This window comes from Corvus hawaiiensis, chromosome 22 (genome assembly GCF_020740725.1).
Source record: "Corvus hawaiiensis isolate bCorHaw1 chromosome 22, bCorHaw1.pri.cur, whole genome shotgun sequence".
Taxonomy (NCBI): domain Eukaryota; kingdom Metazoa; phylum Chordata; class Aves; order Passeriformes; family Corvidae; genus Corvus; species Corvus hawaiiensis.
The window spans coordinates 1,474,611-1,497,847 of NC_063234.1; the positions used below are offsets into that span (position 1 = coordinate 1,474,611).

Consider the following 23,237-nt stretch of genomic DNA (forward strand, 5'->3'; position numbering starts at 1 on the left):
GATATTCTTCAGCAGATCTCAACTCAGGTGCTCCGGGGGAGCTGAGCCCCAAAAGGAGGCAGCTCCCAAATTCCTGCTGCTCAGCCACCACAGGAGACACGCAGGCAGCAAGAAGTTAAAATAATCCTCAGGTTCTTACCCCCGAGCTGCTGGGAAGGACAGCCAGTGGCAGGGTTGTTGAAATCCCTCTTTATTCAGCTGCAGACCTTCCCCAGCTCCTCTGCCTCAGGGAGAGCCCGGGGGGTCGGGATCTCTGCCTCTGGCGGCCACAGCAGTGCCCACAAAAACACAGCAAATGCCCCCAAACCAGCCCAGTGCCTCGCTCCAGACAGGCAGCAACCAGCCCGAGCCATCCCTGCAGCCCCTGCCCTCGGGGCCCAGCTCGCTGCCAAGGGGTGCAGCTGCTGCCAGGGATGCAGAAATGCAGGCCTTCCAATAAACCCTGTGGGCACAGAGGCTGCCTGGACCCACCAACCACCCTGCTGCAGGCAGATTTTCAGCGGGCAGGGAAGCGCTGGGTCCCTCTCAGATCTCACACCCACAGCTCACCTGCTCTAAATCATGCCAGGCACAGTGGGCACTACCAGGAATGGGAGGATGAAAGCAATTCCCAGCAGAGGCAAGGCCCTTCCATGCACGTGTGTGCACCAGAAACAGCAGCAGGACACGATTTAGGGGCTGTTTTCCAGAGGCTCTTGGCTGCAGCGCCCTGGAGCCCCAGCTCAGCCGTTTGGCAATATCTGCCCCACCTCACATCCCCTTTCCATCAGCTCCTCCTGCTCCCTGCCAGCCCAGCCCAGTCCCCAGAGCCTCCTGTGTGCCCAGGTGGCCAGAGGAGCCGCAGGCTCACCACGGCCTCGGTGCTGGCCACGCCGAAGGCCGCTCGCTGCCGCCTGCTGCAGATGTGGGCCGAGTTCTCCTGCACCTTCTCCAGCAGCTGCCGCATGGGCTTGCAGTAGTTGGCAACCTTGCACTCCTTCAGGAAGGATTTCAGCTGGGAGGAGGAAAAGGAGAGGAAGAGTGAAAGCAATGCGATGGTTTCCATGAACATCCCCTCGGTGAAGAAGCATCTCCCACCCTCAGAGACCCACAGCACTGCCTGTTCCCTTCAACTCAGCCCAAACTCCCGTGGGATTTATCACCCACAGTCAGGCCTGGGCTGGGAGGATGCACAGAGCTGCACTTTGCTCCAAACCAGCTCTTTGACACTGGAAAAGACGGATCAGTGGAGGAAAAGCTCTGAGCTCCTCTGGGGGCCTCCGCTGCCAGGGCACTCACAACTGCTCTGGCTCCTGCTCAGCAGAGAAAAAGGAGGATTGTGGAGCTGCATGGAGCCCAGGAATAACAGTGGGTACGTGTGGATGCTCCATGGCCAGAGCCACAGGCAAGGACTGGAATGAGGGAAGGAGCTAAGGCTGTGGAACCTCAGCTGCCATTGGGGTGGGAATACCCCATACAGGGGCTGTGGGCGGCAGTGATGGCCAGGACTGAAGGCAGGCGTTGAGAAGAGACTTCAAACTGGGGTGGAGGAGTCTGTGGACTGGGAATGAGGGGCTTTGGCTCAGTGGGAAAACCTGGTGCTGCTCCAGGGTTGGGATGGAGCCAGCGGGGTGAGGTTTGCTCCAGGTCTGGCTGCACCAACCCAACTCCAGCTGGCACCCCCGACCTTCCCAGGGCTCAAATCCACACCCCAAAATGACAAAATGAAGCTCTCCAGCACCACCACCCTGCTGTGACACCTCCAAACCAAGAACTGAGGCACCAGTGGACGCTCTTGGGGACACAAAGAAGGATGGGGGGTGTCCAGGCTGATTCATGGCTTAAATTCCAGCGGGCTCCACTGCCTGCTAACAGTTCTCCCCAGCTCCAGGAGTGCTGTCTAAATCCTGCAGGCCAAGCTCTTTGCTGGAGCCATAAATAAACACACACACACACACAAACACTGCACAGACATTTGATTTAGAGAAAGAGACCCAATAAGGCAGGAGAGGATGGTTAACCACAGTGGAATCCTCCCCTCACCCAGGACCTGGAGATGCTACTGGGAGGGAGAGAAAAGATTTCCAGGCAGCAAATCCATTGCTGCCTTCCCCACCCACGGCTTCCAAGGTTCTGCCTCGGAAGACAGAGCTGGGCAAAGGAAGGAGATGGGGCAAAGATGTTTCCCTCCTGTCAAGCTCCATCTGAAATGCCAGGTGGGGAGGTGATCCTGTTAGTCAGGAGGTGACAGTGCCAGCCAGCCCCTCCCTGCCAGGACACTGCTCTCTGAGGGGTGTTGGCTGCAGGATCTCCCCATTCAGGAGCAGCAGGGGCTTCCCTTGTCCCCTTCCCTCCAGCACACCCCAGCTGCCACCACAGCACCAGCTCAGAAAAATGGGAATTCGGACACAGACCTTCCCTGCTTCCCCCAAAGCACAAAGAAACCATCAGCACGACTATTCTCCTGCTGCTGAAGCCTGTCCCACCCTCACCCCCCCGTCCTAAAATATTTATTTTTTATAGGTGCTGCATATTTATCTCCACTGAGACATGCATTTGTCATCCGATTTATCTCACTTGATCCCCCCAGCTGCAGCCCCAGATCCATTCCATCCGCTGCCACACACATTATCATTTTTCTTCCCTCGCAGAAGTGTCACCAGAAATCCTGCAAAATCTCGGGCTCTATCAGTGCAGTTTGGAGCTCTGTGTTCCCTCACACAGCCCCTGCTCCATTCCTGCTCTCCCCCTCCTGTCTCCCACCCTTGCAATCCCTCATGGTCCCACCTCTATCTGCCAGATATTAATGAAACCTAATGAGATCTCAGCCCTGTGTGGAGAGGCAGGGACACAACCAGGGAGGTAAAAGAAGATAAAGGACAGAGAGGAAAAGAAAAAACGGTCTGTGTGTGCCTTTTCCTACCCTGCCAAATGGAACAATCCTCTCTCTGCACAATGAAAGCAGCCAGAACCCCGATGTGTACATGGATGTGGCATTAAGGTCTCACACCCCAGCCCCATCATTCCTGGCATTGATTCTGTCCCACAGCCAGCCTGCAGCAACAAAGGTTTCTCCCAGCAGAGCCCACAGGGCAAAACCCCAGCTCCTCTTACTGGAAGTGCTGCAGGGAACCCGAACCCTGCCCAGTCCCCCACTCAGAGCGGGCAGAGGGAATTTCCCTGGGGCAGAGGTGGCAGCAGCAGGAGTGGTGCTGGCAAGGCAGGGCAGGGCAGGGCAGGGCAGGGCAGGGCAGGGCAGGGCAGGGCAGCACCTCCTGCCCTTCTGCCTCGCTGCAAGCCAAGCCTGGCTCCTGCCACCTCCTGCCTCCCCTGACCAGTGCCAGCTTTTCCCCTCCAGCCTCCCACTCCTGCTCTGTGCTGCCTGCCAGGGGTCTGGGGGAGGGAGAAGGCTCTTCCCTCCCAGCCCCTGCTGCAGTGACCACCACGGGGTCAGCCCTGGGGCAGGAGCAGCAGCTTTGAAGTGCCTCCCGTCCCCACTGGCTCTCCTCTCCTTTCATCTGCCGGCTGCTTCCTGCCTTCCAGGCAGGGAGCTTGGGAAGCCGAGGCTGGAAAGCTCAGCCCAGCTTCCCCCAGAGCCGCTGACCAGTGTGGCAGGAGGAGGAGGGCCACAGCCCCTGCCAGCTGGAACAGCCCTGACACGGCGCTGGGAGAGGCGTGAGCTCACCAGGGAGGGGGGATCGGCACAGATGGATCCCTACAGTCAGCTGGAAGCGCTCCAGGAGAAAAGCCTCTCCCCACACGCCTTCCCGAAGGCCCGGAGATTTTGGGAAGCCAACGCCAGCCCCCAGCCCAGCAGACGCCACGAGGCTGCGGGCAGTGGCAGCCAAGCAGGAATCCGAGAGCATCAATCCTCTGCAGAATTCCAGGCTGCTCCCAGGCTGTGTTTGGAAGCCACAGGGCCGTCAGCCGCTCCTCATTCCAGCCAAACATCGGCTCCGACAGCTCCGCTGCTCCGACAGCTGCTGGCTGAGAGCACAGGGCCCCTGCGCTGCCAAGAGGGGGGAGCAGGGACAGGCACAGCACCAGGAGCTGCTCTGCCTGCACACACAGGAGCTGTCAGCTCCCATTAGCCAAGGCAGCCCCTGTGCCAGGCTGGGGGCACAGCCAAGAGCCGTGTGCCTGGCAGATGCCAGCCCCGGCAGATGCCAGCCCCGGCAGATGCCAGCCCCGGCAGGGACACGGAGCTCTGCTTCCCAAACAGCCTGTGGGGCACAGCCAATGCTCCCCCTGGCAGCCAGAGGCTTCCCAAGGTGTGCAGGGGCTCGTGGCACACACCAGGACAAGCAGAGGTTCGTGGCCCCACAGAGGATGGGACAGCAGCCGCTCCTGAGTTAAACACAGAGGGCTGGGAATGAGGGAACACATTCCAGCACTGAGCAGAGCTGTCTGCAGCTCCTCCCCAGGGGCAGCTCCAGCCTCTGCTCCTGTCACCAGGACAGACCCAGGGAACGGCTGGAGCTGGACCAGGGAGGGTCAGGGTGGGTATCAGGAAAGGCTCTTCCCCCAGAGGGTGGTGGGGCACTGACCAGGCTCGCCAGGGAGGAGGGATGGACACAGGAACTGCACTGGCTCGTGTGCAGGGACCTGGGGAGAAGGAGCCTGAGGAGGGAAGATTGGGGAAGACTGGGAGGGAAGATTGCCATCTTGTGGAGAGCACCTTGGGAGGCCAAGGACAAGGAAAAGCCGGGGCTCGGAGCACAGGTTCTGCTCTGAGACCCTGCAGCAACTGGGACAGCTCCAAAGAGCCAAGAACTCACCTGAGTTCACCATCCCAACCCCATCCTGGAGCAGTTCTGCAGCCTCTGCTCCACTCTGGCTCCCAGCAGAGTGGCAAACTCCAGAGCCACTCTCCCCTACCTCCAGCCTCCTCATTAGGTGCTGTGCCTCTGTTCCTCCCCCAACAACTCCCCAAAGGACAAATAAAAACTAAAACAAAGAAAAGGTAAATGGCTCTCCCCTCATTTTGAGGCCACCCTGAGCTCACTGTTAGTTTAAATGACTTTATCCCACCCTGTGCACGTTCATGGCACTAGCAGAAGTGTCTGCCCCTTACCTGGATGACAGTGGGGAGAACCAGCTCTGGGAAGCCAATGCTGTGGGCTTGGCCATGGAGATACTCCAGCATCAGGTCATAGAGCTGGTCAATGAGTCCATCCTGAGCAGGAGAAACACAAATCAAGCGACTGGATACGACCTAAACCCTACAGATCTCCTACAGCAACCAAACCCTACGGATTTCCCAGGCTGGGAAAGGTGTCCCCAGCCTTTGGGGACAGGACATGGAGCACATTCCTTGTGCTCTGCTGGTCACAGGGAACCCGGGCACTGCTGGAGGCCGAGGTCCCACTTACTCTGAAGGCCTTTTCCTGCAGGTTGGCATTGGAGAGCTTCAGGATCACGGCAAAGTTGATGGGCTTGGAACTCATCCGGCCTGGCTTCTTGTTGAAATCCACTTGCTGGAAAACCTGGAGAAGAAAAAATTTGTGTTAAGGTGATCCCAGCACAAAGCAACCACCAAAAGACTCAGCTAAGAGCATGCAGTGGTGGCAGAGCCAAGAAGACAATCCAGAAACCCCAATTCCTGATCACAGCTCTCCTAAAAATCCCAGCCAGGGACACAGGGAGGGAGCAAACACCAACCACACCTGAAGCTGTGGAGACCTGGGTGTGAAAGGTGCTGAGGTGTGAAGAGGAAACCAACCCAAGCAAGAGCATGAGAAACTCAGGTTTGTTCCTCAGCCCCACCCTTCTCACGGTCAGAGGTTGTACCCCAAAGCTGGAGTGGGTTTTGGAGCTGTCCCTGGAGGTGAGAAGGGTTTCAAAGCAAGACTAAATGGTGCTTACACCAAATTCACAGTCACTGAAATAACTGTCCCAGGGAGACCTGTCCAAACCACTGGGTATGAGGCAGATTCCCAGAGATCCCCACCACAGGATCCCACGTGACAGTCGAGGGAGGCTGCAGTGGCAACAGGAGCTCATTTAACCAAAAACCAAGCCACCAGTTGGTAACATTTGCACACCTGGCACACCCACAGAGGGGTGAGGAGCATGTCCTGCCCCCTCCCCACCCTGGAGCACCTCGAGGGCAGCCCCAGCTCCTCTCTGCCTGTGCCCAAATGCCTTGAAATCACCCTCCCAAGCAGGAAATCATTTCTCTTCCCTCTGTGCAGCAGCAGCACATCCATCACCAGCCCCCAGCAGCCCAGCAAGGTGGGGATGCAGCGCAGGGGCCGCTCCAGGCCGAGGGGAGCAGGAGGGGGAGGCTGCTCAGGTCACAGCAGTGCCCCCAGGCCACAGGAGCACGGAGACTGTTATTGATTTCTGACATTTTATTTGTCAATCCAGGTTATTTGGAACGGAGGGACGAGCGTGGGGGCTTGTGCAAACAAAGAGCCCTTGCCTGGGGAATCGATGCCATAAACCTGGTTATGCACAGTTATTTCTTTGGCCCAAACAGAGCTATTGATTCCCCAGGTCAGACACATTAAAGGCGTCGGGGCTCCCTGCGATCCTCCCACGCCGCCAGGCAGGCAGGGAAGGCAAGCCAGAGGCTTTGGAAGTCGCCCAGGAGGTGGCAGGGAGCTGAGCAGGGCCTTTGGGAAGGGCAGGAAGTGTGGTTCCCATCGAAGGGCTGACAGCCAGGCTGAGGGAGAGCGTGACTGATGTCTAGGAATCCTGGGGCAGGGTGGGAGGGGGATAATGAGGGACCAGAGGGCCACAGGACAGTCACAAGCCAACAGTGTGGCTGAAGGGATAACCACTGGCAGACAGAGGGAAGGATGGGGCAGCACAGGCAGGAAGGAGAGGGATTTTTGGCACTGCCAAGCTCCCAATTTCCACGTGGGGAGCGGGAAGGGAGCTGGGATACACAGTTCCCACTGCCAGAGTGCAAAGCAGCTCTGCACCACAGCACCCCCACTGCATCACCCCATCCATTCCCCCTTTTCCTGCCCTCAGGCTCTGGGAAAAGCCCCTGGCATCTGCTGTGATCCTGAGCTGGCAGCCCCACAGCCGCTCGCAGCTGGGCCAGGCTCATTGCTGGGCCAGCTTCCCCCAGCTCTGTCACTCCCTCCCCTCCTCACTGAGGGCAGGGCTGAGGAAATCTCCTTAAACTGCTCCCATTTTACTGCCCAGTTCAGCCCAGCTGCCCAACTTTCTGCTGGGGCTGGAAGGGAACCCTGCAAGTCACCTCCAGCAGGTACCTCAGCCCCGTCCACTCAAATATTCTGAGTATCTCTGAGGACTGACCCTCCATTATCTATCCAGGCAACCTGCTCCAGCCTCCCCACATCACATTGCTGGGGAATCTCTTGGATTTTTTGTTTCTGTGTGGTTTTTTTTCCCCCCTAGTGTTGAAGTGGGACCTGCTGCATTCACTTTCCACGTGCTGCAGGACACTGATCTGCTGCACCAGCAGCTCCCCACTTCACCTCATCTGCAGTTTCAGAGCTGCAGCACACTGGTGGAGGGAGGAGAACGAGGAAAAGCAAAGGTGAGGCTGCTGGGGCAGCTCCCCACCATGGTTACCCACAGCCCTGCTGGCACAGTAACTGCAGGGAAGGAAGGGAGGAAGGAAAGGAAGGCTGGGATCTCACAGACTCTTCAAGGAGAGCAGCAAGACAAAAATAAACCCTTGCCTGCTCTGCACTCTCTCCCAAGCCACCTCTCCTGGTCCAAGATGGAATCGTGCAAGCTGCTGCTCTTGCTCCATGCTGGGAAGCAGAGTCAGAGCGGGGGCAGGGCTGGATGCTGGGGGGCAGCAGCCCCTGTCAGGATGCATCAGGCAGCCAGCTCTCCCTTCCCTTGGCAGCTGGGGAATTCCTGTGCCTCTGGGAATGCACCGACGCTCAATCTGTGTCTCCTGGAGCAGCAGCAGCCACGGGGCCGAGCTGAGAGGCAGCCAGGGCTGGGTTTGCTGGGTGCAGAAGGGAAATGCAGAGTTATGGTCACTCCTTCCACCAGCAGCTCCAAGCAGGCCCTGCAGAGCCCTCTCCAAAACCTGCACACAACAGGGTCACAAACTCCACGGCTGCTCCTTCACTGCCCTTGGATCCAGCTGGAACACAGCAGTTTTTCCCCTTCCTAACAAATGGAGCACATCCCATGCTGGGACCCTTCATTCCACCTCCCAGCCCCAAATCACGGTACCAACACCCTGCTCAGATCCTTCCAGCTCAGACAGGTTTTGGCAGAAACACCTGAGGGAGCCCAGGGTGCTGAGTGGGAACACCTGAGGACACTCAGGAACACAATGGGGACACCTGAGGACACTCAGGAACACAATGGGCAACACCTGAGGACACTCAGGAACACAATGGGGACACCTGAGGACAATCAGGAACACAATGGGGACACCTGAGGACACTCAGGAACACAATGGGGACACCTGAGGACACTCAGGAACACAATGGGATCACCTGAGGACACTCAGGAACACAATGGGGACACCTGAGGACACTCAGGAACACAATGGGCACACCTGAGGACACTCAGGAACACAATGGGATCACCTGAGGACACTCAGGAACACAATGGGATCACCTGAGGACAATCAGGAACACAATGGGGACACCTGAGGACACTCAGGAACACAATGGGGACACCTGAGGACACTCAGGAACACAATGGGGACACCTGAGTGGGCAGATTGGGAACAATTGAGGGAGATCAGGTTGCAGGGTGGGAACACCTGAAGGACAATCAGGGGCAGAGTGACAACACCTGGCTGGGGCCTGACACTCAGATTAGGGAGAAGGTGCCAGGGCCAGAATGCAAACGGGGGAAGGCTCTGAGTTTTCTCTCTGACAGCTCTAAAAAGCAAAAAGAATCCTCGCCCTCCCTGCCCCGAGCACCACGACCCCAGAGGGGAGATGCCTCTGTCCCAAAATCTGGCTGGCAGGATTTCAAACACGCAGCAGCAAGAGGAAGGAAGCAGGGGAATGGCAAAGCCACCCAGGCCAGGGAGCAGGAGGTTCATAAACTTTCCACAGGCTGAGGATGTGGTCTGCAAGAGACCTTTACAGCAACCCCAAACCACAAAAGCCTTTGCTTCAACAGAACTTGATTAGGAGTGAGCCTGGCTGAGTCAGGCACTTACCACAGCAGTGTGTGTCTCTCCTCCTCAGTGGCCAGCCTCATGCCAGCTCAATTCCTCACAGATACCTTCCTAACTATTTTTTTTAAATTCTTTCAGGTTTTTTTTTTTCTCTTCCACTTCCCCTTGTCTGCAGTCAGGAACAACTCTGCCTTCACCAAGAGATGACCACATCAGCAGGATGGAGCTTGGGCAATTCCTGCAGCAGGCTGAGGCTCTGAATCTCTCTGGCAACCCCTTTGCCTACTCCAGGTGCACCAGTTCAAGCCCCTGGGGATGCATTTCCACACCCCACTGGGCTCAGGTACGACTCACAGCCCAGTGAAAGCTCAATCCTGTTTTCTCACCGAGTCTGGTGCTGTTTGCCAGGGATTTTAGGGAGTGAGCAAAGTGGGAGCTCTTGGGAGCTGCTGGTGGTGCAGTGAGGGTGTTTATCAGGGAAAAGGTGCCAGCAGGGACCAACCAACCTCGAGGATGAAGGGCAGCACTGGGATGAAGGTCCTGGTGCTCTCGGCCAGCAGGGTGAGGGCACGGATGCAGTGCATGCGCAGGGGGTAGAACCGAGTCGTTGGCACCAGCCTGGGCAGGAAAAGTAAATAAAACCAGATTCTATTAGGCCAGGTTTAGACAGGAACTGCACCTGCAGCCTTCAGTGACACAGGAGAGCACTCCCCTACTCGGCTGAAGAAATCTGCACAGCTGCTGAAGCCACCCCATAGCTGGAAATAAAATCCCTGCGTTAAACCCGTAACACTGACACAGAAACTCCTCCTGCCACAGCTCAGCTCTCCAGCTCTGCTGGGAGAAAGGGCTCCCAGAGCTGTGCAGCTGAGGTTTGTCACTGATGCCAGCTCCCTGTCAGGCTGGGACTGAGCAGGATTAGCTCCCCCAGGAGCAGAGGGAGAATGGAGAGCAACGCCTAAAGCCCCCCACACCTCATTTCTGTCCCACTCTCAAGCCCCTCACTCAATGACCTGTACCCGAAGTCATGGAAGCCTCCAGCATGAAAATTTTTATGTTTTTAAACCACAGCTCACAGATGACAGACCCAAGCTGATAAATGAACCCCTCCCTCCCCAAAGGACTTGCTGAGCAATCCAGGAGAGCCCACAAAATAAAAATGTTTGACCAGGCACCATAAATCAGCTGCATCCCCCCTCAAAATAGTGAAATAATTATCACTGGATCCATTACAGAAATAAATCTGCTTCACACCCCTGCCCTGGCACCTCTGGAGATGACGAAAGCCATTCTCAGGAATTAATTGATCGAGGAATAAAGCTGTTAAGTGTATGGATTTACTGTAAACCAAGGCCATTCATTTCAGAGTGCGTGGCCATGCCACAGCCTGCTCCACATCCCGGGGCTGGATGCACTGGGAATGCCGAACACAGCTGGGAGCAGCTGCCCAGTCCCTCCAAAGAGACTCCTTTCACCTCAGAGCAGAGTCCCCAGTGCCCCTCTATCACTTGGAATGGCCCCAGTCCTCTTCCCAGGCTGTGGGGTTGGGAACAGCACCAAGGCTTGGTTTGACTTGGTACAGCTCATCCTGTCACAGCCCTGGTGACCAGAGAGGACAGAGAAAACTCCTCTCAGCATCAGCCCCTGCTCCAGGTCAGCCAGGTCCCTGCTCATGATGCCATGAAGATTTTTGCCTTTTCTTTTATACCCCTGTTATACCTTTTTTACAGCTTCTGTATTCCCAGTGCTTTTTGCCTACATTCTTGGACTTGTTTGTCAAGCTAAGAGACTCAGCATTTCAGAAGCTTCGTAGCCAGGGATCAGTGTGCCCCAGAGCCCAAGGTCCTCTGCAGAACACATCCTGTAAACCAAGATAGAACCATCCAGGGGAAGGTTCCTTGGGGAGGGGGGCTCACTTGAGCCTCTCATTGGGGAATCTTTGATAGATCTGCTAATTAGTAACACCTAGAATGTTATACCCAATGTTGGGAGACACAGAGACACAGACAGAGACAGACTGGGCGGGGTGCATCTCGATGCACATGACCTGGACGTGTGCACCTAAGGATCCTTAAAATAAATCCCAAGGTAAAATCCCTTTTCCCCTTCTAACCGTGTATGCCTCTTGATTTTAAGACCAGGAAAAGGCATCACTCAGGGACACCAGGCTGTCCCTGCCTTCCTCCCTGCACGTGCTGAGAGGCTGGAACACCACAGGCACCACAATTCCTCCTTTAAGCACACACCAGGGAACAGCCTCACTGTTACAGCTCAGGCTGCGAGCGGGGCACAAACCCGAGCACGCAAGGCCAGGAAAAGTTCATGGGGAAAAAAGGGATAGAACAGGAGCTCCTGCTGCTAAAAACAACCAGCAGCGTGGAGAGATGCCAGCACGGGGATGAGCAGCAGGAACCCGGGGAGGACGCAGCAGGTGCCGGGGACACGGGGACACCGTCCTTGTGCTGGGGCCAGGCGCCACCTCCCGGCATGGGAACAGGGCTCTGCTCCCATCCATCCCTCGGGATGCACACCAGCAGCAGGGCAAAGAAGGGACTGCAGAGGTCACGCAGTGTCCTGTCCCACAGCAGCCCCACATCCACCAACCTGCCTCCTTCATATCCCAGACACCGGCCTGGCTCGCCAAGGAACGCAGCTGGGAGCTGGTTCTGCTTCCCCAGCCCTGGAATCTCAGAGTCCTGGAAAGGTTTGGGTTGGAAGGGACTTAAAGCTCACCCAAATTCCACCCCTGCCATGGGCAGGGACACCTTCCACTCTCCCAGGGTGCTCCAAGCCCCAGTGTCCAGCCTGGGATGGGGCAGCTTCTCTGGGAAACGCATTCCAAGGCCTCCCCACCCTCAGGAGGAGGAATCTTTTCCTGGTATCTCATCTGAACCCACCCTCTTTCAGTTTGAAGCCATTCCCCCTCATCCTGTCACTCCATCCCTTGAAAATCCTCTCTCCCCATCGTTCTTGTAGCTCCTTCAGGTCCTGGAAGGCCACAATGAGGTCACTCCAGACCTCCAAAGCCTCGGCAGTCGGTACCTGCAGCTCATGCCAGGCTGAGACTCACCCCACCTCCCCTCTCCTTGGCCCCAGATCCCTGATTCATCTGCCTGGACAGGTAGGAAGCTGCCTGGATCCATCCCCCTGGATCCATCCCCCTGGATCCATCCCCCTGGATCCATCCCCCTGGATCCATCCCCAGGCCCACTGAAGCTCCCCAGGAGCAGCGGGGGATGGGAGGAGGGATGTTTGCATCCTCTTATCTGATCGTTTAAATCTGCTTATCTCCATCACCACTGGGGAGTTTTTGCAGACCAGGTTTTAAAGCTCAGATTCTGGTTAACAGAGCTAACAGGATTTGGGAGATCACCAGAGATCCCAAAATTCCCTCAAGGCTCGTTATGGACAGCCACCTCAGAGCACAAACAGTTCATCCACACACACTGACGGGAGGAGGGAATTCTCAGCAGACATCCCAAAAATAACAACTGTGTCCCACTTCTTCAAATCCCAACCAGCAGGCACCAAAAATGCAGCTTCTAAATGTATTTACAGAGCTGGAGATGAGGATTTTCTGAAGCAAGGCAGATCACTGTCCTTGCAGTTACAAGGATAATCTGCCCAGGTTATTCATACTGAGACTCTTCTTACACCAAGAGGAAAGAATAACCCACACCACAACTTTGGCACCACCTAAACAGGTGCTCACACACATGTGGGGCTGGAAAATTTCCATTAAAAGCAGCTTTGAGACCGTTGAGGGTTAAATCCAAATCACAGAACAGTAAAATAACCTTGTAAACAGAAGCAGAGCAAAAAGAATTAAGAATTCTACTCACTTGATGCAGCCAATAATGACCTGTGTCAAGGGGTAGATCAGGGGCTCCATGACCTCACTGGGGTGGATGGTGCTGAGAACTCGACACCAGAAGTACAGGCAGTGGATGTACTGCCAGTTATAGACTGACTGGAAGTTCTCCTGCAGGAAAGGGGGAAAAAAAATAAAGGTGGAAGCTTGAAAACGTGGCATTTGAGAGGTGCTCACTGCGCTTCCTCTCCAGGCTCATTTTACCCAGGAGGAACAGCAACACTGGAGCTGCCACTGAAGTTCACTGGGTACCAGTCAGTGCCTGAAGGAAATAAAGGGAACAAAACCAGCCTGGTGTTGCTCAAGAGTGGCTGCTTTGAGAAGGACAAGCTCCCAGCTTCACACAGACACCGGGATGTGGCAAAGCCCAGGAAATGCTGAGCTGATCACTGGCAGAGCAAGGAGCACTTTTGGGAACGACACCACCCAGCACAGCTTCATTCTTTACACCTGCAGGGTCAAAGTGACAGGCAGCAGGGCAGAGAGCAAACCTGCAGCTCTGGCCTTGCTGGTTGCCACCAAAACCACTGCACCAGGCCAGCAGGGACAGTGCCAGCAGGGACTCCAGGCTGGCTCAGCAGCACAGCCAGGAGTGGCCCAAGGCTTGCACCAGGCCAGGACATTGTTTCCAAGACTCTGGGCAGGTGCTGCAGCAGCTCTTGGTGCCAGATTCAATAAAAGCCCAGCTAGAGCACGAGTCCCTGAAGGAAACCCTTCCCAAAAAGTTCTGCCGGTATCCCCTTCAAAGCACAGGAGTCAGCACTCACAAGGTGCCTCAGCCCCCACTTGTGGGGTCTTCCAGACTTTCAAGGCCCAGCTCATCTCTTCTGCGTGGAAAAGCAGGGTGCACAAGTCCTGAGACAGGGACAGAATCCTTTAATTGCAGCCACTGGGCCAAACCTTGCAGCAGGGACTTAAAGCCAAGCCACAGCTGGGCATGGCCGAGCTCTGCCAGCTCTCCCCAGGTCACTGAGATGTACCAAAAAGCTTTTCTGAGCTTCTCCTGCACAGGAACAGACGAGCAATCTGCTCTGGTAATCACCTCCCACCACCATCCACCGCTCCATCTAAACAGGCTTAGTGCCTGCATTTGGGCATTTCGGTGGTGCCATTCCCATCTCAAGTTCCACAGCCCTCCCCAGCTGTGAAATCAAGTGGATTTGCTCCTTGTCTGGGCCACAACTGAGGGTGTAAGGAGCCAGTGCAATCCAATTAGGGGATCTGCAGCCCAGACTTCATTTATCTCCGCTTATTTATCCCCATGTCTGCCCAGCCAGGAGATTTAGCTGGGCACCAATCCTACCCTGCTTGGGGGCAGCTGAACAATTAATCTGTGGGGTCTGTTTTGCTAAACAGGACTAAATCCAGGATTAGCAATCTGACTCAGATTTCCCAGGTCAGACTGGAGGTGGCTGAAACCAGGGCTGCTCCCCAAAGGTCTGAGCTGCTTTGTTCACCTAAGTCCTTTAAACAGCATGGACTTTGCTGGGGAGATGCAACACCCCAGGGTGGCTCCTAAGCTGCTTTACCCTCAGGTTCTGTGACACAGGCTGCAAACAGCAGCCTCAGAGCTGAGAAGGGTGTCCAAGATGGAAAGTGCACCACAAACTCTTGCAAGTGGGGAGAGAAAAGCGACTCCCACCCCGCAGGAGGGTTTGGGTTCAAAGGGATCATCCATGGGCAGGGACACCTTCCACCATCCCAGGCTGCTCTGAGCTCCACCCAGCCTGGCCTGGGACACTTCCAGGGATCCAGGGGCAGCCACAGCTTCTCTGGGCAACCTGTGCCAGGGCCTGCCCAGCCTCATGGAAGGAAGAATTCCTTCCCAAGATCCAATCCAAACTTCCTCTCCGTCAGTGTGAATCCATTCCCCCTCATCCTGCCACTCCGAGCCCTTGGAAATAGCTGGGCAGAGACTTTCTCACAGCCTCCTTTCAGGTCCAGGGAGGCCACAATTAGCCACCCCCAAGCTTCCATTTTCTCGCCTTCCTGGCTGAAATTTTAGCACAGACAACTGCCAGGAGCCCCGGCAATGGGTCAGCCACCACCACAGCCTGAACAGGGTGACTGCAACTCCTCCTCTCCACACATTTCCCCCAAGGAGGGTGGGAAAACTCCTTCCCCAGCAGGGCCAGGTGCTCACCTTCTTCCTGACGGTCATGGCGCTGCGCAGGTGGATGGCCAGCTGGCGGATGTAGATAAAGGTGTGCTGATAAGAGGTGTGCGTGTCCAGGGCGAACATCTCGGTCAGCGTGCGCTGCATGAAGTTGATCATGGGCAGCACGTTGGGAGAGGTGAACCTGGAGTTCTTCACAAAGGCAATGTACATTTGCTGCCAAGGGAAGAGGACAAGAAGCCACCATGTAAAACAGAGCAAAAACCATGCCTGGACTCCTCTGCCCCTCCCAGGTGTGTTCAAAGCAGGGCTGAAGTGCTGCTTTTGTCACACAAAGGAATAACCCAGCCTGCTCATTCTCTAGGGGCACAGGAGTGTGTTCAGCTTGGAGATGTGCCCACCACTGCTTGTCAGCAAGAGGACAATGCTGCAGGAGGGTCTGAGCCACACGTGGGGATGGCTGGGCTCAGCTCTCCTGCTCAGGTGCCACTGGGACAGCAAAATACACTTGGGAGCTCAGCTGGGAGGTCAGAGCAGCTCAGGAGGATGTCAGCACTCAGGAAAGGCCCTCAGGAATCAGAGAGATAAATATTCATCAAATACCAGAGACCTCCCCCGCTCAGCCTCTGAGCCCCCAGCAGGAAGGGCAGCAGTGGGAGGCAGGAATCACCCTGACCTGATGGAATTTCTGCCCTGATTGGTTTTCTGGAGGCTGCCAGCATCAGCTCCAGCACCTGCTCCACCTGCAGCTCAAGGCTTTGAGGTATTTGCACACACCATGAGGAAGAAAAGGTGCAGATGACAGCAAGGGCCAGGCTTACCTTGAGCAGGGGGCTGAGGTAAACCTCCTTCTTGTACCGACAGATCTTGTTCAGCACCAGGAAGGCCAGGACCCTGACTGTCTCCTCCCCTGTGCTCCACAGAGCGATGGTTTGCTGGGATAAAGCAGAAAGGCAGGTGAGTGAAGGGACAAAGAGCTCCTTGCTGGCCACAGACAGGCCTGAACCCCCCTCCTTCCCAGCAAACAGGCAGCCAGGAGGCAGGTGACACAGAGGTGACACAGAGGTGACACAGAGGTGACACAGAGGTGACAGCATGTGCTGTCACAGAGTCAGTCACTGGCAGCCCTCCTGTCCTCACACTCTCCCTGGGACACCACACAGCAGGCAAGGCTGACGTTTCCACGATCAATAAAGGAACCTGTCCAAAACCAGCACCTCTAAAAAACACATAACTTCTATTTGTGTGCCTGAACACTCATTTGGACTCTCCTGAGCGACTCCATCGCCCCAGGTTCACCTGGCCCTGTCAGGAAGCACCTGGTGCCCCCAAATCCAGTCACCTCAGCTGCACTGAGGAACTGCACAGCACAGGAAGGGTTCACTGCAGGCCTGGAAAAGCCTTCCAGAACCCCCTGCAGCAGCCCTGCAGCTCCTCCACCTTCAGCTGTGAGGGGTGCCAGCCTCTCTGCACTCCATGCCATGAATCATCCCCACCACCAAAGGCTTCCCTGCCTCCTTCCAGAGCTGCCTTGCCACTTCCATTCAGATGCCACCCTGCTGCCCTCCGTGTCTCCTCCACACCTCCTGTGTTGCTGTTACTGCTCAGCAGTTGTGACTGAGCTGCCACAGAAATATTCCACCCCCAGCTCCCCGCGTGGAGAGGCAGCACAGACATTCCCAGGGCCTGGCAGCAATTCCTCCATCTGGGAGGAGGAAGCAGCTTCCCAAAACACCTCCCTGGGGAGCAGCAGCTACAAACAGAGCCACCCACCCACTCACCTCAGCCTGGCATCGCCCCGTGGCACCTGGAGAGGGGCAGGAATCATCTCCAGGAACAAAGGCAAAGCAAGGGAACACTCCAGAGGCTGAACTGCCAGGGGGTCCAGCCCATACACCACAAAAGGCTCAGTTGAAGGGAGGAAAGAGCACCTCAGATGCCAAAGGCACCTCCCAGCAGGTCCCCTTACCTTGAGGAGGGCTCGGCACTGCTTTGGGAAGGACAGGTAATATGGAACTATGGAATTCACGTGCTGCAGCACTGCTGCACCCACTGAGGCCTCTGTCAGGCACGACAGCAGCTGTGGAGGAGAACAAACCAAGCCCAGTTAGCAGGCAGGGCTCATCAGCTCTCCCTCCGTGTCAGGAAGGAGCTCAGACAAACCCCAAGAGCTGGAGCAGGGGAGGAGCAGGCACAGGGCAGGGGAAAGAGCTGCCCTGCAGGGCCCTCATCCTGAAAAGGGGAGCTCAGGCTGCTGCACCTGCAGGGTTAATGGCCCCTGGGCCATCACACAGCACCTCCCCTGTGGAGGCTGCAAAATCAGTTTATCTGCAGTGTGGGACACCTGACAGGTGATGTGACCATGACCAAAGGGTCACCTCACTGCAAATGGCCAAATTCACCCTCAGTCTGCACCAGGAAACATCTCCTGAGCTAGCTGATGGCACACTGCATTTCTCCAGGGCTTCTGAGGGGGAAGCTGGAATGCTCTGGGTAGCAGAGGTTACCTCTGCCTCAAGGAAAGGCTCAGGCAAAACGGGAAGAACCAGGATCTTTGTGTCTGCAGCTTGTTCAGCTCAGTTCCCTGCAGCCAGCCCCAGTTTCCAGTCTGCAGACAAGGTGAGCTCCAGGTGAGCTCTGAGAGGCTCTGCCTGATGCAGCCCCAGCTGCTGGAAGCAGCACAGGAATTTTATCCACATTCAGTTTGCCTCCTCACCCTCCTCCTTGCTCTGCAAAGGTTCTGGACCGAGCAGACTTTGCCAAGTCCCTCTCACACCAGAAGGAGAAGATTTTGTTCAGAAAAGCCACTGTGGTGAAGCACTACGAGCTGTCAGGAGTCAGCCCAGGAGCAGGGATTGCTTCCAGAATTGCATTCCCAGCTCTTCCTTGTCTGCAATCCTGTGCTGCTGGAGAGAGGCACCATGGCTCGAGGGGAAAAAAAAACCTCTCCTGCTCCAACTGCTCTTTGTGCTAAGTCATTGTGCCAGCTCCCAGCTGAGGGCCAGCAGCACTTGGGCTGTCTCTGCCAGTCTCCCTTCCCTCAGCTGCTGGAGAAGCAGGGTTTCAGTGCTGGCTTGGTTTTGATGCTCTAATTTGGGCATGCACAATGAGGCCATCTCAAAAACAATTAAGTGGGGGCAGAAGTTTCCTTCAGAAATAATCCACAAAGTGTCTCTGAAACACCAGAAATTCTGGATGGATGGGATGGAACATTATCACAGTCAGAGATGCCACATGTGAGGTTACCAGCAGAACATCTCAGTATTTACCCCAAGTGGAGAGACCACAGCACCAAGGAATGAATTAATGATACAGAATGCAGGAGCACAGACTGCAAACCACTTTAAAGCCTATTAAATATTAATCTGCCAGACAAATTAAAACAGAGAGAGCTGCTGGAATGTTAATTCAACCCTTCTTCACTGCCTTACACATTCTGGCCCAAGCACCCAAACTCTTAATTAGCCCAAATACTTCCAAAACAAGACAGGGAAATGATGAACACAAACCTCAGAGGGGCAAACCCCATCTGCCTCGCTCCAAAATATCCTAACGAGCCCAGCAAGGCACAGACTGACCCCACAGCCAGAAAATGATGATATTCCTTACTTGTATGGTACAGCCAAGATAAACCTTGATGTCCAGGCGCAGCTTTCCCCAGAGGGGGCTGGTGGAAGGGAGAACCATTCTGGAAAGGAGCAAGAGCTGGGTTTAGCTTTTAAAAAAACCCCAAATCAATCAGATCTCAGCAGCAAAATGAGCAGTGAGATCAATTCCTTGCAGCAAGAGCTGCCTGCAAAGCATGAACTGCTGGATGATCTGGGGTCACACACTGCAGGGACACAGCAGAAAGGTCGGTCCCTTCCTCTCAAAACCAATTGCCAGGGCCTGAACTGTGTCCTGAGTGCAAGCCCAGGCAATTCCAGACCTTCCTGAAGCCACACATCCTCTGCAAATGCCTGGAGCTTGACATTACACAGGACACAATTTGGGGGAAGAAAAGAAGAACCCTGTGAGCATCATCAGTGTTTGGGAAGAGCTGGCACCTCTTTCCCAGGTTCAAAGCCAGCTCTGAAAATCCCCACCAGCTTCCCCAAAGGTCTCAAATCCCCCCAGACTTACTTGAGTTTGTTCTTGGGGGCTTTGGGGAGCAGCAGCTTGTGAAGGTGGTGGAAGAGGTCCCGGATGCAGAAGGACACCAGGGCATTGAACACTGGGTGAAACAAGCCAGGAAAGCTTTTGTGAGTGATTTTGCATGTATTCCTGGTTTTCCTCATGTGAAAAGAGGTCCCCTAGGAACTGAGGCCAGTAATTTCCATGGCACAACTCCTGCATTTCCTTCTAGACCCCCCAGCCTGCCTTATACTGCAATGTTTTATGTAAGATTAGAAGGCACAGGGGCCACCTCTGCAGGCAAACAGCACCAAGAATCCTCAAGAGAAAAAACACCAGTGCACAGAGCAGCACAGCAAGGTAAGCTACTTAATCAAGTGAAAGGGTTAATTAACTCCTCCCAGTGCTCACCTCCCACAGCCCGAACTTTCCCTTCCCTCACCTGCTGTGTCAGACACTTGGAACTTGCTGGGGTCACCACCACTGTCTCCTCTGGTGGTGGCCACAGCCGCCTTGTAGGCTTGGGTGATTTCATGGAAGAGTTTTGGGGTGAGATTCCTCTGGGGAAAGAAGAAAAGGGGTCGCTGAGGACAAGAAGCAAGGGACCTTGTGGAACTCCGAAGCTCTCGACTGGGACAGGAGTATTGGAACTCACTGGAAGTTTGATGGTGAGAACAGCTCCATCCTCTAAGGTGGAGAAAAAGCATCAGGACAGGGTGAACAGACTCATTCCCCTGCTCTAAAACTGGCTTTTAGTTGCTGAGGCTTGAGAAGGAATTAATCACCTTCCAGCAACTTCCAACTCGAGCTTCATTCCCCTTAGCTCTCCCACCACTGCTTAAAACGTGCCTAAGAAAGCTCCTGGAGCTGCCAAAGGCGTAGCAAGAGGGTGAAAAATGCAAACTTGATCATTCTGGCCTCTTCTGAGCCACGTTTCTCCAGCTTCCCCCTCCTGTGGAGTGCAAGTCCTTGAATCTTGCAGGCAAGAGAAACGATAAAGTCCTGCTGAGGGCACAGGACACGGATTTTGGGACACATTAACAAATCCCAAGCTGCCCTTTTACAGGCAGTGAGGAGAACTCTCCAGTGCTCTGTGCCCCAACTCCCTGCTCACCTGGGCAGCTTTCTTCCATTCTTCCACCATTTTCAAGCTCACGTGGATGAAGGGAACTTTCTTCCTTTTGACTTTTTCTTGCTCTTCGTCTTCATCGTCTTCATCTTCATCACTGGCTTCCTAGAGGAATCAGCAGGAGGACTGAGGAAAGGTTTCTACAACTCCTTCCTGGCCCCAGCTCCCTTGCTGAGCAGCTGATGAGGAGGGAGGCAGGCAGGGCTGACTTTATTACTGCTGTTCCCAGCACTCTGCCGAAAGCAGGAATGGTTTAGGTGGGAGACGGGGAAGGAATTCCTCCCTGGGAGGGTGGGCAGGCCCTGGCACAGGGTGCCCAGAGAAGCTGTGGCTGCCCCTGGATCCCTGGAAGTGTCCAAGGCCAGGTTGGACATTGGGGCTTGGAGCAGCTGGGACAGTGGGAGGTGTTGGGATTGGAACTGGATGAGGTTTAAAGTCCCTTCCAACCCAAACCATTCCACGACTGGGGGCTGGCACTGGAACACAAATATTGCACATGGAATTAAGTGATCCCAGCACTCCCAGGCAGGGCCTGGTACATCTGATGCCATGAAGACTTTTTGCCTTTTCTTTTATACCCCTGTTATACCTTTTTTACAGCTTCTGTATTCCCAGTGCTTTTTGCCTGCATTCTTGGACTTGTTTGTCAAGCTGAGAGACTCAGCATTTTAGAAGCTTCGTAGTTAGGGGTCAGTGTGCCCCAGAGCCCAAGGTCCTCTCCAGAACACATCCTGTAAACCAAGATAGAACCATCCAGGGGAAGGTTCCTTGGGGAGGGGGGCTCACTTGAGCCTCTCATTGGGGAATCTTTGATAGATCTGCTAATTAGTAACACCTAGAATGTTATACCCAATGTTGGGAGACACAGAGACACAGACAGAGACAGACTGGGCGGGGTGCATCTCGATGCACATGACCTGGACGTGTGCACCTAAGGATCCTTAAAATAAATACCAAGGTAAAATCCCTTTTCCCCTTCTAACCGTGTATGCCTCTTGATTTTAAGACCAGGAAAAGGCATCACCTCGAGTGTGTCAGGGGGTCTGTGCAGAGCCTCCTCCTCCTCAGAGCTGTCCGAGGCATCAAAATCCAGCAGCTTGCGATCGTTCTCCTCCAAAAACTTATAAAACTCGGGATCTCTGTCCTTCAGCCTGGAGAGCTGATCTTTGTGCTCAGCTGCCTTTCCCTTCTTCCTGCCGGGGAAGAATTAAGTGTTTATTCACTGCTCAAACATCTGCTGCTGCTGAAAGAACAACTTTTCATCAAGGACTACGAAATCTTGACAGCAGGATACCAGATTATACCGGGAGAGATAAAAACATCCGGAAAAAACATCATAAATTTGTTTCTCAACTGCTTCAGGGATGGGGACTGCACCATCTCCCTGAGCAGCCCCTTCCAGTGCCTGACCACCTTTCCATGTGGAAATTCCTGCTGGTGTCCACCCTGAGCCTCCCCTGGCCCAGCCTGAGGCCGTTCCCTCTCCTCCTGTCCCTGTTCCCTGGGAGCAGAGCCCGACCCCCCCGGCTGCCCCCTCCTGTCAGGGACTTGTGCAGAGCCACAAGGTCCCCCCTGAGCCTCGTTTTGTCCAGTCTGAGCCCCTCCAAAGCCATACCCAGCCCTCACCTGCCCGGCCGTGCCGGCAGCCCCTGCGCCGCCTTCCCGCTCGGCCGCCGCCGCCTCGCAGCGCCGTTGAGGGCCCCGCCGCTCTCCTCCTCCTCCTCCCAGCCGCCGTCATTCTCCGAATCCGAGCCGGCAGCGAGGAACTCGTCCAGGCTCAGCTCCGCCAGTTTCCTGCGGGGGAAGAAAGGAGCGTGTGAGGGGAAAGCTGATCCCCGCGTCCCGGCGGCGGCCCCGGCGCGGCGCTCACCTCCTGCCGGGGGCCGCCATGTTGCCTCTGCCACGCGGCCGCCGCTTCCGCTCCCGGCGTGCGGCGCGGCGGGAAAGCCACGCCCATATTTATGCAAAGTGGGAGCATTTCCATGCTCGGTCACGCCCACAACACCGCTGGCCACGCCCCCGCCCGCCTTGGCCACGCCCCCGCCCCGCCGGCCGATCCCTGCGGGCTGGACATTCCTGGCCAGGGGCAGGGCCAGGGCCAGGGCCAGGGCCAGGGCCAGGGCCAGGGCCAGGGGAGGGATTATCCCCGTTCCCGGCACTGGAGAGGCCACGCCTCGAGTGCTGTGTCCAGTTCTGGGCCGCTCGGCTCAGGACATTGGGGTGCTATGGTGTGTCAGCTGGCTGGACATCGGGGTCCTGCGGTGTGTCCACTGGCTGGACATGGGGGTGCTGCGGTGTGTCCACCAGCTGGACATGGGGGTGCTGTGGTGTGTCCACTGGCTGGACATTGGGGTGCTGCAGTGTGTCCACTGGCTGGACATCGGGGTCCTGCGGTGTGTCCACTGGCTGGACATCGGGGTCCTGCGGTGTGTCCACTGGAAAAGCATTGTGGGGCTGCAGTGTGTCCACCAGCTGGACATCGGGGTGCTGCGGTGTGTCCACTGGCTGGACATCAGGGTGCTGCGGTGTGTCTGGAGAAGGGTCTGCAGCACACGTCCTGTGAGGAGCAGCTCAGGGAGATGAGCCTGGAGAAAAGGAGGTTCAGGAGGGACCTTCTCGCTCCCCACAACCCCCTGCCAAGAGGCTGTAGAAAAGTAGAGCTCTCCTCCCACGTAACCAACAAGCGACAGGACCAGAGGACAGAGTTTTGAGCTGTGCCAAGGGTGGTTTGAGGCGGGATATCAGCAGGAATTTCTCCATGGAAAGAGCTGCGCAGGGAGGTTTGGAGTTCCCACCCCTGGAGGTGCCCCAGGAACGCCTGGACACGGCACTCGGTGCTCTGAGCCGCCGACAAACTCCCAGCTTGGACTCCATAATCCCAAAACTCTTTTCCAACCTCAACGCTTTTGGGACACCCCCCTCAGGCCACGCCCCCTCATTAACCCCGCCC

General features: G+C 55.8%; 1 protein-coding gene across 1 annotated transcript in view; it reads right to left on the reverse strand.

Annotated features, from left to right (window-relative positions):
- Nucleotides 1-22,249, reverse strand: part of NOC2L (NOC2 like nucleolar associated transcriptional repressor) — a 30,708-nt gene extending 8,459 nt beyond the window's left edge. Inside the window, exons 1-15 of the mRNA XM_048326424.1 lie at nucleotides 22,158-22,249; nucleotides 21,914-22,081; nucleotides 21,312-21,480; nucleotides 20,273-20,392; nucleotides 19,601-19,718; nucleotides 19,168-19,258; nucleotides 18,655-18,733; nucleotides 17,015-17,125; nucleotides 15,867-15,980; nucleotides 15,073-15,261; nucleotides 12,901-13,040; nucleotides 9,565-9,676; nucleotides 5,352-5,465; nucleotides 5,054-5,155; nucleotides 851-994 (exon numbers count right to left, since the gene is read on the reverse strand). Coding sequence (XP_048182381.1) covers nucleotides 851-994; nucleotides 5,054-5,155; nucleotides 5,352-5,465; nucleotides 9,565-9,676; nucleotides 12,901-13,040; nucleotides 15,073-15,261; nucleotides 15,867-15,980; nucleotides 17,015-17,125; nucleotides 18,655-18,733; nucleotides 19,168-19,258; nucleotides 19,601-19,718; nucleotides 20,273-20,392; nucleotides 21,312-21,480; nucleotides 21,914-22,081; nucleotides 22,158-22,177 — 1,791 coding nt within the window. The 5' untranslated portion in view covers nucleotides 22,178-22,249. The remainder of the gene's footprint in view (nucleotides 1-850; nucleotides 995-5,053; nucleotides 5,156-5,351; nucleotides 5,466-9,564; nucleotides 9,677-12,900; nucleotides 13,041-15,072; nucleotides 15,262-15,866; nucleotides 15,981-17,014; nucleotides 17,126-18,654; nucleotides 18,734-19,167; nucleotides 19,259-19,600; nucleotides 19,719-20,272; nucleotides 20,393-21,311; nucleotides 21,481-21,913; nucleotides 22,082-22,157) is intronic.
- Nucleotides 22,250-23,237: the final 988 nt, after the last annotated feature.